The 14,649-nt window shown below is 35.1% G+C and overlaps 1 protein-coding gene across 4 annotated transcripts in view; it reads left to right on the plus strand.

Moving 5' to 3' along the window:
* LOC110853611 (very low-density lipoprotein receptor) overlaps positions 1–14,649 on the plus strand; it is a 133,076-nt gene that overhangs the window by 95,039 nt on the left and 23,388 nt on the right. For 3 of the 4 annotated variants that reach the window (XM_035854188.1, XM_022101899.2, XM_035854189.1), the window contains exon 1: positions 2,461–4,149. The exons of the other annotated variant lie outside the window; for it this stretch is intronic. In XM_035854188.1, the coding sequence (XP_035710081.1) occupies positions 3,912–4,149 (238 nt within the window). In that variant the 5' untranslated portion in view covers positions 2,461–3,911. Of the gene's footprint in view, positions 1–2,460; positions 4,150–14,649 lie in introns of those variants that run through there. 4 annotated transcript variants of the gene reach the window in all.

Below are 14,649 nucleotides of genomic sequence, written 5' to 3' on the forward strand. Positions count from 1 at the left end.
GGGACAAAATTATTTCATCAAATCTTTACTTCTTCAACCCAAGAAAGGACTTTCGTTTCTCTCCATCTGTTTAAGTTTAGATTTCATCCGAGCCAAAAGTCTGAATGGGCAAGATACATAACACAGAAGCGGAAGCCGACACGTTCTAAAAACGGCAACAGCTCAGCGAAAGCACAACAGATTTTCCACTTGAAAAGCTTTGTTTTAGTTTTGTTGTTATTATTCATTCATTTTTCAGCGTTCCCATCTTTTCAGGCTCACTGAATAATGCGGTAGTAATTTATTACCGAGTTGTTACCAAATATTTAAATACTTGGTTTTAATTTATTACCAATTCATAACCAACTAATTTTAATTTCGTTGCAAGTATTAAAATTTTGCGAAGAATTAGTTACCGGCTGGTCTTGAATCTGGTAATAAAATAAGCGTTTACCGCGAACTTTAAATTTTTTACCAATCGTGAAACAAATTGGTGACCAGTCATTTTTTCAGAATTATTTAGAGTGTAAGTCTTTAAAACCCCGTCTGTTCTTTTATTTTGGGCTGGCACGGGTTATGTAATCCCCAGACAATATTCGGCATCATGCCTGAAACGACTTTTACCAAAACAGTGCTTCCTATGTTCCCATCGTATCTTCACCATGAACAATGCAAGAGGAAATGCGTGGATGAAATGCTTCAAAGATTTTATTAAAGCAAAATGAAAACAATGCATTTACGATTAGATTAGCACCACAAAGGTTCTTATCGGAGTGTGACAAATTCCTTACCAACATGTTCTTAGGTTACGTAAAACGAAATCAATTTGGAATCAGGGACAGTCTGTTTATTTAGCAAATAGTATATACAATTTTTAAAAAATAAATTTACTATGCAACTTTTTTCACGAAATAATTTTAGAAATTTGGATCCAACAAAAATTTCTGTTAAAAAAACACAAATTTTTATACCTCATTCTCACCTCATTCTCAGTTAAAATTCTGGTGTCAAAACTTCTAATTCTACATGTTTTACAAACTTTACTACATTACAAGCATGAATTTACTTAAGAAACCTTGCATAAACTACGTCATCTACTCTGTTAAAAATATAAATTTCGCCCACACCACAAAAAATTCCACCCATTCAACGAAACCCTGCCAGAAAAAATGAAGTGGTCCTGCACGCACATTGTTTTCCAGCCTGAAAACAAAGCCTGCCCTTCAGAGGAAGCCTAAAACTCTCCATGAAACAAAGGAGGAGGGAGAAAGTATGGAGAGCACTTTCATTTTTTTAAGAGTTGCATGCTTCACACTCTCGAGGAAAATAAAATAAAAATAGCGGAGGAAGAAAACGCACCTTTTCTTGTCATGCCATCTCATCATGTCTGTCGGCATGTCTCGTTTTGTTAAATAAAACAAAAACGTGGAGAGAAGTGAAAGTGAGACACCTTGAGAAGATGGAAATCATCATTTTATTTAAAGCTAAGTACCCGCATCTCGCATTTTTTATGAAGGACGTGTTTATGTCTTCGTAAATTGTGTATTTATTACTCTTTGAATTGGCATTTTAATAACTCATGGCATTTATTTACGATCACATTTTCCACTCTGGGGAGTTTTTACTTGATTCCAAATTTGCATAAAAAATGTAACATGGCTGCAATAACGGGGTTGCGTGCAGCTTCTTGTATAGGGAATTTTATTAAATTTATAAAGTTTACGGAGTGTATGGCCTTTGAATTTTTTGCAATATTATCTTTCCGCATTGAATAACTGTGCAAAAATTGACTCAATTTAGAAGGGAATTTGTGTTGGCGAAAATCAAATAATAGTAAAAACGAGGCTGATATCGGTCCGTAGATATGTCTCGTCTGCCTTTACGGCAGTTTTCTTGCCCTTGTTATAGGAAATTTCGGTCCGCGTATTTACCAAGGAAACTGCTGCATGCTCTTTAGTGCGTGCATGGTCTAGTTGCTGCCAGTGTGGTCGATACTTTGGTTATTTTCTTGCCTCTCCCTTTGGCCTGCGCTCCGGTCCAGGGACACGCTAAAAAATTTAGGGATCTTCTTTATTACCGAGCGGTGACCACATCTTTCTTGGTAAAATTGCTATTTTGTGGAGTATTATGATTTCGGTAGGAAATAGTGCTACCGTTTGGTAACAAAGTTTGGTAATAGTTTGTGCTAAACTTGGTTGTAATTGATCACACGTCGATAACTAGTTTGAATTTTGGGGTAAATAAGTGTTACAATTCGGTATCAAATATAGACAAAATTACAGCGTTTGACAAATTCAAATGGGAGAAAGCACATCCCGGTGTTAAATTGTTACCGGATTATTAAGAGTGCCAGAGAAGGAAAACGAGTCCTTGAGGAAAATAGAGAAAGTTGGAGCAGAGATGCTGCATCTCTGGAGAAAGCTGCTGCTGGAGTAGATTTCTCTCCCTTTCGCTATAAATATTCCTCACTGAGACGACATCCTCTCCAGTTTGGGAAGTCGACACGAGTCGTGAGCACGTTCCAAATTTGCTCGACGTTTAGAATACGAGAGAAATTCGAGTGATCCGAATTCACAAGAGTTTTTGGCAAGAGTTTCGACTTTTACGGGGGAGAATGTTGATCTAGTTTGGGTAGCTGGTGGCGATGTGACGGGTTTGGAAATTGAGGGGAAATTGGAAACTTAGAAATTGGAAAAAGTTCAAAAAAGAGTAAGGTGGAAATTTTATTTTTGAGGAATACTCGAAAATCTAAGCTGGGAATTTACTTTATAACGGTTTCATTGTGAATGAAAGTACAGTGAAAGTGAGCAAGATTCAACTTTTAGCTGGGTTTTTGAAATTTCAGAGGAAGTAAAAAACCTGAAATTTTAACCGCTTTTTATTAAAGACGAACTTAAATAGAAAATCGAATACAAAAAATCGGGAAAAAATCGAATTGGAAAGTTTTTTTGGAAAATTGAGCAGAAAAGTAGTTATAAACTTTTCCCTTCTTAAAAAAATAAAATAGACCATTTTGAGTGGAAATTTGATCGCTTGTGTAACAATTTCGGTGAAAATAACTAAAACAAATTGTATTTATAGCAATTTATCTTTGAAATCGAAATTTTCTGTGAAACTGAACACAAAAATTGTATTCACTAAAATTTCATCCTTGTGAACTTAAAGTGAAAGTGTGTCTACGATTTAACTTTTACGTGGAAATTTGGCACATTCTCTTCCCCAAAATTTTACTCGTGAACGTTCTCAAAATCTAAGACAAGGATCCTCCAAGGGTTTAGATAGAATTTTGAGAATTTACACAAGAATTTAGAGCACATGCTTTCTCATTAATTTCGGATTTTCCTCATCCTCCCAAATTCGAGTTGCCTTTGTCATCATTAATTTAAACAAGTGACATCAACAACCACTCCAGAAGTAGGACAAAGAGACAACGTAAACCTCTCCTGTAATCGGATTGAATATAATTTCGAATTATTGAAATAATAATAATATCAAAGTGAAAGTCGGAGTGAAGTGGGGCTTCAGATTGACGTAGATGAAGTGAATTTAGGAACATTAATTAAGCTGCTTAACTAATAGGTGAAGAGTAAACCTTAAAATTAGTAAATGCCAAGTTAAAAATTTAAGAGAAAATTTTAACATCAAAAAACATTTTTTTGGTTGGAACACTGTTGAAAAAATTGAGAAAGTGTAATTTGTGATATTTAAACAAAGTTCGACGGCGACAAAGAAATTTATAGAATTTGTTTAGTTGCAGGAATTTTATAAGATAGCGGATGACGGAAAGTGACGGAAAGTGGAAATTTAGAAATTAGTGGAAATTTATAATAGATAACGTGAAATTTGACCCTTTCCACTAAGAAATTGATCCAGTTGCAAAATAATTTATGAAATTTTTATGAAAAGAAGATACCTTTGTTTTCACCGGAATCATGAAATTACTCGGAAATCTGGGAATTAGTGGGATCTTTTTACTATATGTTTTGTGCTGGAGTGATTTATCTCAAAGTTTGACCATCCCGCCATTTCGCGCGAGTGACGCGCGACCCGCGCTGGGCCCGAATCCTGATGACAAGGCGCCTCCTCCACGAATTCCCCCACCCCCACCACTCCCATCCGTCGTGTTTCCCGTGGTGCTCCCAATCGTGAGGATTTCGCCGACCATGCTGGGTTAGTTTTGGTTCATTAATTAATTGAGTGCATGGAGAAAGGGGAAAAAAATACTGGAAAAAATTGAAAATCCTAATTTTTTTGGAAATTTCAAAGTATTGAAGGTTGGTATGCACTGATGCATTTTTCCTGGCGTATCTGAAAAGTTATGAAATGTGCGCAAAGTTTGTGAAGTTGATGTATTTTAATACGAAAATTAAATGGAAAATTTGGAAAATATTTAAAATTCTGGGGGTATTCACATTGATTTTTTAAACAATTAATTAATTTTTTAAACGTTCATTTCTGAATCGTACCGTTATCATGTTGGGATAAAATGTTTAAAATTCATTTGTCAAGAATGCGACCTGAACTGTATGCGTACTTCCAAAAGTATTTCAAAATATTCCTTTAAGGACGCTTAACTTATCCTAATACTTAACTATTTTCTACGTAATTAGCTCTCTTGCAAATTGTATTTACATTACGGTTATTTTACGAATTTCGTTTCGTACTTCTTTACGGCTTTAATCCTGCTCACAAACAGTGAGATATATATCCTGAAGAAATTATGTGCGTTGCTATATCAAAATTTAAAATAAATTATTTGTGTAAATTATTTAGAAATTTTTACATGAAAACAAAGCTACAAAATCAGAATTAGTGCCACAGATTGTTTGCAAATTTGTTGTAATTATGATGCCAACAAATTTAAATTTGTTACGAACTAACACTACATTGGTATCAATTTGTGCCTAGGATGGATGACTAGAAAATATCTGTTACCACGTAATAACAATTTATTACCGAGTTAGATATTTACATTTGAAACAAACCCCTCACATTTTCAGTGCAGACCCCTTTTTAACAAAGCTAGTCGTCCTTTCTCGTTATCTTACTTTCTCTTAAGCCAGCCTGCCTGCATTGCTCGCATCCAGCCAAAATCCCATCCGGAGGGACCTTGAAACTTGAAGGGAATAAATTGCTGTTTTCTTTTCTTGATGTCGCAATTATTGGTACGGCAGTGGTATTGTCAATTTGTAGCTATATGGTTTGTGTATGGGGTCGAACATACGATAGATACTTAGGTGTTGTTGAAAAAGTTATAAGGTCCCTTGCTAGATTAGTGTTGTCCAAACGTAAGTTTGATCCAGTGGCTTCAGACATAAAAAATGAACTAAAGTGGATGTTTCCCAAAGACTTGTGTGACTTTAGGACACTATGTATAATGTTTAAAATAATTAAAAATATTTCTGTTCCATATTTTGACGAGTATTTTACCAAAATTTGTGATGTTCACAATCATGACACCAGAAGATCTCATAATGCTCTGGTTAGCTCTGTTAAACCGAGGACCTCTCATGGTCTAAATACTTTTAATTTTGCTGGTGTAAATTTATGGAATGGTTTAAACGAAGAGCTAAAATTCGAGTCAAGCTACGCTGTTTTCAAAAGAAACTGAAGTCCAGCTATGTTAACTGATATTCGTTGATTAATTATCCAGCATCACTTCTAAACCGCTCTCTTACTCTAATACTTAATTTTAGGTATGTATGTACTTGTACCTTAGTTGAAATATTTGTAACTAAAGGACTGACTGGCTTGATCAGGTAATTTCCCATGTGCAATGGGGTCTGACAAGTTTATAATGAAAATTATGTGTTTTTAAAACTCTTTTTTGGATTAAATAAATCATGCTAAATATCAAAAAAAAAATGTCGTCTTTCTCCTCAGGGGGGCCGTGCATGAAGCGAATTACTGATTTCAGGAGGCTAAGGCTTCATTTAGTCTCCCATGTTAACAATGACATGAAAACCATGGGTCAAATTTCAAAATTTTCAAAATTCAAAATTTTTCGAAAATGGGCTACATGCTCTGTGCACGTCTCCAACTTGTTGTTTTCTCGCTGATTAGAGGAAATAACGTCAACAAGAAAATGAAGTAATACGGAAAATAACAAGGTTTCGAGATTGCTTGTGTGTCGTAATTATTTTGGATTTTGTGAACACATTGCAGTCCTTGAATTCGAGACGGGATTCAATTTGAAGGGATGAACTAGAAGGATGTTAGTTTACCCAGGTTTTTGAGGTGGATGGGAACTTTGTATTCTTTTCGAAAGTTACAAACATGTCCACAAGTTTGGGAAGATTGCGATGGAAAATCAGGTTAGATACGCTTCCCATTCTTGTAAACTTGCAGGATTGAATGTGAAGTTTTAAAAAGTTTGTAGAGTTAGCTTGTTCTATAAAACTTGCGTGGTTTACTGGGTTACAAAAATAGGATGAATTACCTTCATGATGTGATAATTTGTGAACTGAATAAGGTGTTAAGTTTGAATTTTACGAAAAAGTATGTTTTCTGAAAATTTGACTATAAAAAAATTTGAAATTTGGAAAGATTACGAAGTAAATCAGGCCAAAATTGGGCATCCTTTCGGTACGGCCCCCAAAGGGTGAAATCAATAACAAAATATATAATACAGAAAATAACAAGGTTTCTGGATTGGATTGGCTGATGAAACTGTAATTGTTTCAGATTTTGAAGACTTTCTTATTTAGACCTCTAATTTCATGTTACGTCGAACTTGATTACAAAGCAAGAAAACAAGGGTGGTAAAACGAAGTTTGAGTATCTGTAATACAGAAAATAATAGACTTTCGAGATTGCCTGGTTTGCAATTAGTTTTGATTTTCCAGACATAAATAAAGTTGAATTTGAAGCGAGGGTAAGCTGCAAGGACGGCCTGAATTGCTGTCTTTGCCATTAATGTTTTCACCAATCTGTAAAAATATATATTTTTAAAATCAAGGACGAATTTCAAAAAAATGAACGAGTCGTGCAAATCAAAGGACGACACTGACCAATTTTTGGCGATTTTTCGACGACGTCAGCGTCCTAAAGTTGAAGGAATTGGAAATCAGGTTTATTGTAGCGGAGCAAGAAATGCAACCAGCGTACAAGTGAATAGAACTCACTGGAAAATGCATTCACCAACGAGGTCAGCCGTGTAAATTTCGTCACCACACTGTTTACAGAGATATTTTGCAATATTTTGCCAAATCTGTCCAATCCGCGAGACAAGAAGACATTGTTGACGTGAACAAGGACAAAATAAATTGGTTAAAATTGAAACATCGTCATCATCTTCATGGGCTTCATCTCAACTGACGAGACGTTTGGTGACAGGCCGTGATTGCATATCAAATATAAATAGTGCTAGCGAGAGAAATGAGAATTTGGCTTATCCCTGACTGCCAGGAATTCTACGGCTCTCTTAATAATTCGGTGAGGGAAGAATTTCGCTGATGTTGGTTCCCTCCACCTTTTGGGCTTAGTTAGGATAAAATTTTTGATACATGTTCTTCCCAATTTTATTACAAACCTCAAAATTTTCATTTATATCGTGATACCGTAAAATAACGTTACTGCGTTCAAGCATTCACAAAAAATGTCAAATTAGTTGAACCCTACGTGCAATTTAAGTGTTGTGTTACAATTCGCAGTTTGTTTTTTATTAAATTATATATTTCCTTCCTGGTCGCATAGGATTTTTATTTTTCCACTCGAAATATAAAAATCCAGGGTGGATTTTTTGATTGTGAGAAAAAACGTTTTTTTCGAGAAATAATTTTTGACTGTCAATTTAAAATTGATTGAAATTTCTGAACAGCAGGATTCTGCTCAATTCTCGAAAGTTTCTCGTGGGAGGTTTTATTACTTATTTAGAGTGTACGTAATAAGGACACAGGCGGATGATCAGCCCTGTCAGTGGGCGTAATGAGATGAAACAAAGTTGACTTTCTCCAACGGAGGAGAGAAGAGTGAGAGAGATGACGACGTGAAGGGCAAGGTCTCACTTCACCTGCTTCGTCTCATTTGATTTTATGGAATGGTATTACATAAAATCCGGCCACCCAGATTTACAAAAGGCCAAGCAGGTGTCAGGCAGATTGGCTCGAGTTATGTCGCCCTGATGAACACGAGACTATTGTGATGATGCCACGAGTTATGATTCATTTTCAGTCAGAATTTCCATCTTTTATACACAGATGATATTTTGCAAGTTTTATTTCTTAAAAAAATGTATTTCCATTCTATTTCTCTACTCTCTTTTATGTTTTTTAGGAAAACTAGTCAAAATTTGAGGAAATTTTTCTCAGAAAAATACCCTTCTTTTCCAATTTATATATTTCCAATTTATTTAATCCGTCTTGATTTTATGTACAAAACCCAACTTGGCGTAGTCAGTCGTCCTGTAAATAAACGCCACACTGTGAGAAGGTTAGATGCGAATTGCGACTTTCACCACAAATATCTATCCTTGATTTTGATACTTTCTCTCCTTTGTTTCTCATCTCACGCCAAGCGCATCATCATCTCCAAGATACTTATTGCCTTATTCGTGTCCAGACTGCATTTTGTTGCGGTGCCAAGTAAAATAAAATATCTCTCACCGTTGGGAAATAATGGAGTAGGGGAGACCAGAAAACTATGAAATGAAGACGGAGGTTGATTTCTTCCCTCTGGGGGGTACTTCACTCACAATGTGGAATCATTGATGTGAGGGACATTAAGTGATATTTTGTATTGTTTTATACAGTAGAAATCTATTGTGAAGTGACTATCGAATTGGTAATAGGGTAATACCAGCGTGGTAGTAATCTGGTAATTGTTTCGTACAAAATTCAAATTTTTTGATGAATGTGGCACACAAATTATTTTCCGCGCTTGGTAAAGTCAAGTTGGTAATTCAGTGTTTTACCGAATATCTGAAGCACATTAAGTTTTTTTAAAATCGTATTACATGATAGGAATCTGTTCTGATATGACTATGGCTTCGGTAATAGGGTAACACCCGCCTGGTAATAATCTGTTACTAATTTCCTACAAAATTCGAATTTTTGACGAATAACTTGTGGTAAATAAATTATTTCCCGCCCTTGGTAATTCTGTGTTTTACCGAATAAAGGGGATTTCACATGGATGGCACCATTTCCGCACGACCACTGTGCTCGAGATTAGTTATGGTGTTGGCATTCTGTTGGCGAGAGTGTGCTTTATTACCTGTTTAATTCCCTTGATGTTTCGGTTTCCCGTCTCATTTAGGAGAAAAGGAAACTTGGGAGTGAGTGGATGCAACCCGGGTGTTGCGTAACTTTCTCCGTGCCACGACTCCCAGTGTAGTGTAATAAATAGATTGGTTTAATCAGGGCGAAGATGATGTAAGAATTGAGAACTGGGCAGGGTTTCTGTGCACATAAATACTTATGTACGTCACGTGGATGCATGTATTACACAGGGGCGACTGAAGCCAAACCCAGCACAATAAATTAAAATGGTAAGAAGCTGTAAGAAGTGTCTTTAAATAAAAGTGTGAAGTTTCCCCGGTCGCTTTCTACCTTTCAAAAATTGTTATTTACTACACTTTACGGTGAGTTTAATAACCTGCCTGGAAAAGAAAAGCAAATTAATTTATCCGTATTTGTTCCAAAATGAGAGAAAACAAATTTGGAGGAAGTTGCCAAAAGAAATTTTTGTTTTTTTTGGATAAAAAAATAATTCATAAGTTTTTACTTACTATTGAACGAATCCACCCAGCATTAATTTAGTATTTGAAGGGAGAATCATATGTATGTCGAAATGCTGATTTATATAAAAAAAAATAAATAACACCAGGGATTTTTTCTTCGATACCCGGAAAACGGTATAATGGACATGAAAATTTACCAGCTTGCTGAATTCAGCTTAAATAATGATTTTCCCACCGTGCAAAATGCAAAATAGTTATTTTAAATAAATCTGGAGCAATTAACAAGAGAAGAACGAAATTTCGTAAGTTAGGAAATTGGAAATATTTGGTTTTATTTTGTATAATTTTGGTTCCAAGTTAATTAATTATGAGGATATTGATTATTGAACCGAAGTCAGATCCATACTGGACTATTATGCGCAGTTATTTTTTTCTAAAATTGTGAAAACTTTCATTAATCGTGAGCATTTTACTCCACATGTGTATCGTAGATATTTATCTTACCAATTCGATAAGAACATACAATTAAGTACACTGTCTCCACATGACAAGTTTAATACGAATTGGTCCTCTCGAAAAACATTTCTTACATTTTTTCCTCAAATTTGGTTTCGGTTTTGCTGTTATGCATTTTCACGTTCCATTTCATTTCGTGCATGGTTTCCTCGATTCTGGGCTGGGAACAAAGGACGTGACGATGACGAATTTCTGGGCTGGTCCATTTACTTATTTGACATGTGCCCAAACACGTTTTTTAGCAAGATATTCTAAATGTCGTCAATATGTAGCTCGATAAAGACGACTTAGGAGCAAAGGTTTATTCGCAAAACAGGAATATATTTCCACACTGGTAACAAACCAAAATTCTATTTGGAGACAAAATCGAGCTGACATTCTTGTTTCACGGCCCTAAAGTTATTCCAGGCAAATTAGCAGCAATATTATTCGCAAAACTAAAATTTATTACCACACTGGTAACAAACTAAAATTCTATTTCGAGACAAAATCGAACTGACATTCTTGTTTCACGGCCCCAAAGTTATTCCAGGACAGAAGAGTGATCCCACGCTGTTCGGGAAGGATATTGGAAAATTCATGGAAATTGGAAATGTTTCATGTCACTGGAAAACTGAAAATCGAGCAGCCGAATCCTGACAAGATTTACTTTCTGTTGTGAAAAGTTATGTAGTTATTTGTACCAAGTGGAAATGTTGGGTTTCGCAACAACAACAAATTTCTGGTTTTTGATCTACACCCTTTCCACGTGGCGGAAGATGCGAAATGAATCAAAGAGGGATTTGGATGGGAGAAATATGTGCTTTTATCAGAAAAATTTTATTTTTTTGTTCTATATTCAAGCTTTCGCTGTAAATAATGTGGCAAAATTATCGTTACCAACGCGGTAAAGCCTCAGGTGTCAATATCGGAAAATTTCGTTACTGAATGCATAATGTTTTTCATTTTTCAGTACAATTTATGTAAATTTTGGATTAAAAAAAATGAAATTCAGTAGAAATTTGAAAAATCAATATTTCAGAATCAAAGTACAGATTTCAAATTTTATATTTGAAATTTCAGAATCAGAAGAAATTTATGCAATACGTACATACGTTTCAATAATTATTATTTTATTATTTTTATAAAAAGTACACTCACAAGAAGCCTTTCCAAATTTCTGGAAAGAACTCAAGTGAAAGTTAAATCGCTGGGAAAAGAAATTCTGCACAAGCAATAAATAAAATATTTTGAGATTTATTTAGATCCAAATAAATATGTTTCATTTGGAAACGAATGTGAAATTTCCATATCTGAATTTCAGAAAAAATTACGTGTCAAAGTTTTATACGTAGAAAAACTGAGGATTTTATATTCACAGAATTTTGTCGACTCGTGTGATACGTGTGGAAGATAAAATGCAAATCGGGTGAAAGTAGAAACATATCGCATCCTGTTCGTCTCCTTTTTCTTGCACCTTAAATAATGTGGTCACAAATTGTTACCACATTACCGGGTACAAGGCTACCAATTTGGTAAATCTGTGTTACTTGTCAAGTAAATAGATATTTACCAAATATTATTTACCTGGTAAAATGTATTATTTTATTGCACCAACTTTACTAAACCAACTAAATATTACGAAACTGGTAACAATTACCGGTAACGTTACCATTATTTATCCGGTAATACTATTGAGAGTATCAAACCGGTTACAAATTATTACCAAATCTGCAAAAATATATTCGCATTCCGGTAAAACATATTCCAAGATTATGGTCGTCCCACGTTATTTTCCCGGTAAAATCTATTATTCTATCCCACTATATTTGCTAAACCGGTAAAACTAAGTATTATAAAACTGGTAACACTAACCGGTAACACTACTATCTATCCAGAAATACTGTTACTAACACCGGTTACAAATTATTACCAAATCTCCAAAAAAATATATTCGCATTCCGGTAAAACATACTCCCAGGTTATAGTCTCCCACATTTTTTAGGTCCCGAAGCCCCTAAATTGGGAAACGAGTCGAGTCGACAATCTGATGACTATCTGTGTACTGTAGATCTCTCTCCAGTCGAGATTTGCATTTCTATTCGAATCTGTCCTCGTCCTGAATAGTTTATGTTTTTCGTCCCGCTTTCTCTCCAGGGACGTATCCGTCCCACTCCAACGGCGAAAAACAGACCGAAAACAAACCCACTCGCGAGTCGTGACGGGAAGCAAATGTTGCATTATTTTGGACACGAGTCGACCCAAAGTGGTTTATGGATAACACGTTATCATTACGAGAGACATGATAAAATATGGTCCACAAAACAAAGCGCGTGTTGTGTAAGGGATTCATATTTCATAATACGCGCGTAGATGAATTACCGCCATCTCGCTTATCAAGTACATTAGAAGAAGAGTTATCTGATAATTTTGGTTTAAATACTAACAATTACTCAATTTACGACAATACTTGGAAACAATAAAGTCTCAAAATTGTTGTAATTTGGTGATAAGCTAGTGATAAGGCGGTTACTACAGAAAATCGGTGGTGGAATCATACACGTATATATTCGCGTAAGTAATTGGGTAGCAAAAGTTATTGCTAATATGAATGTACAAAGTTTGAAAATAATTTTATACCGATTATCCGGTAACAAATTAAATAGTACCAACTTATTGAGGAGAATAGTTTTATAACTTTTACGTAGGCGATGAGTGAGGGAAAACGTCCCGTCGGAGTAATCTCCTTTTTGGCAGATGGGATAGGAAGTGAAAGTAGTGGGGATAATAGAAGGGGGAGAAGTAAGGAGAAAGTTTTGACATTTTGGTGAAAATTACATGATTTCATGAAAAATGCTGACTATTTTTGGAAATTTTAAATCTTATAAGCCTATTTTATCAAAATACGAGGTGACACAAAATGTGACCTGGTCCAATTACATTGTGCCGTTTTTGTCATTTCGCATTCTGGTATTGTCCAGCGGATATTGTTCCATTAGAGGTCAAATACTGTAAAAAATCGGAACTACACTGTTAAAAATCTGGTAGAGTCTCATATGTATTGATTTCGTAATAACTTCCTACCGGATTGGTAGTGCTTTGTTTCTGAGTGGTAGTGGTTTCTAAGTTTTTCATTACCACAACATTACTAGAGGATAATTCCCGTTATTACCGTGCCGGTAAAAACTCATACAACTATGTACTCCGGTCAGTAATGATTTAATACCAGTTTTCTAAGAGTGTACGCTGTAAATAACATAATGGAATCTGTTACCAGGTGGTGACTTTCTACGAATGCTAATTTTTATTCTAGTGATAATTACTTACCACAAAATTCAAACTATGTATCTCGGTCACAGGCTGCATATTTGCCAAATTTGGTAGAGTGAAATGGTAAAAAGTGATAAAATCCCTGAATTATTTAGAGAATTATTTAAGGTGCATATTTGCAATTCGATCCACGTCATCTTGGCCGTTTTTTGGTAGGCTAGGATATCTCTGTGAGGACAGTCGTTTCCGTTTGTGCTCAGAGTCAGACTAAATATCCGCCAACGACCAAGTTTAGCAGATCTGCTTACACAGTATTACATTACCGGGAACAAAGCGGATTCCACATCAGATGCGGAATCAAATGGCAAAAGGGAGACGTGGCGCATCTCCCTTTCGCCACGACAAAATCTACCCGGTTTCGGCGACAGGGTTTAAACAGGAGTGATTATGCATGGAAATATTTACTGTGATTTTCATAATTTAAGCATGCAAGTGAGTAAATTATCCAAATCACATCAACGGCAAGATTTTGATCTTTACCTGTTTTTGTAATACAATGTTCCTTCATTTTTTTAAATCGGCTCTCACACTATACAAATTTCGAATTTTTTTAAATCGGCTCTCACACTATACAAATTTCGAATTTTTTTAAATCGGCTCTCACACTATACAAATTTCGAATTTTTTTAAATCGGCTCTCACACTATACAAATTTCGAATTTTTTTAAATCGGCTCTCACACTATACAAATTTCGAATTTTTTAAATCGGCTCTCACACTATACAAATTTCGAATTTTTTTAAATCGGCTCTCACACTATACAAATTTCGAATTTTTTAAATCGGCTCTCACACTATACAAATTTCGAATTTTTTTAAATCGGCTCTCACACTATACAAATTTCGAATTTTTTTAAATCGGCTCTCACACTATACAAATTTCGAATTTTTTTAAATCGGCTCTCACACTATACAAATTTCGAATTTTTTTAAATCGGCTCTCACACTATACAAATTTCGAATTTTTTTAAATCGGCTCTCACACTATACAAATTTCGAATTTTTTTAAATCGGCTCTCACACTATACAAATTTCGAATAGTGTAAAGGTAAAAACCGATAGGGCGCCAAAAATTGGTGTATTGCGTAAAAAATCCAAACTTTCCATGTGATTTAGACATATTCGAATAAACAAATTAAGTTTTTGGTTCCCTATCAAAGTAATTTG

This window comes from Folsomia candida, unplaced genomic scaffold (assembly GCF_002217175.1).
Source record: "Folsomia candida strain VU population unplaced genomic scaffold, ASM221717v1 Fcan01_Sc008, whole genome shotgun sequence".
Lineage (NCBI taxonomy): Eukaryota > Metazoa > Arthropoda > Collembola > Entomobryomorpha > Isotomidae > Folsomia > Folsomia candida.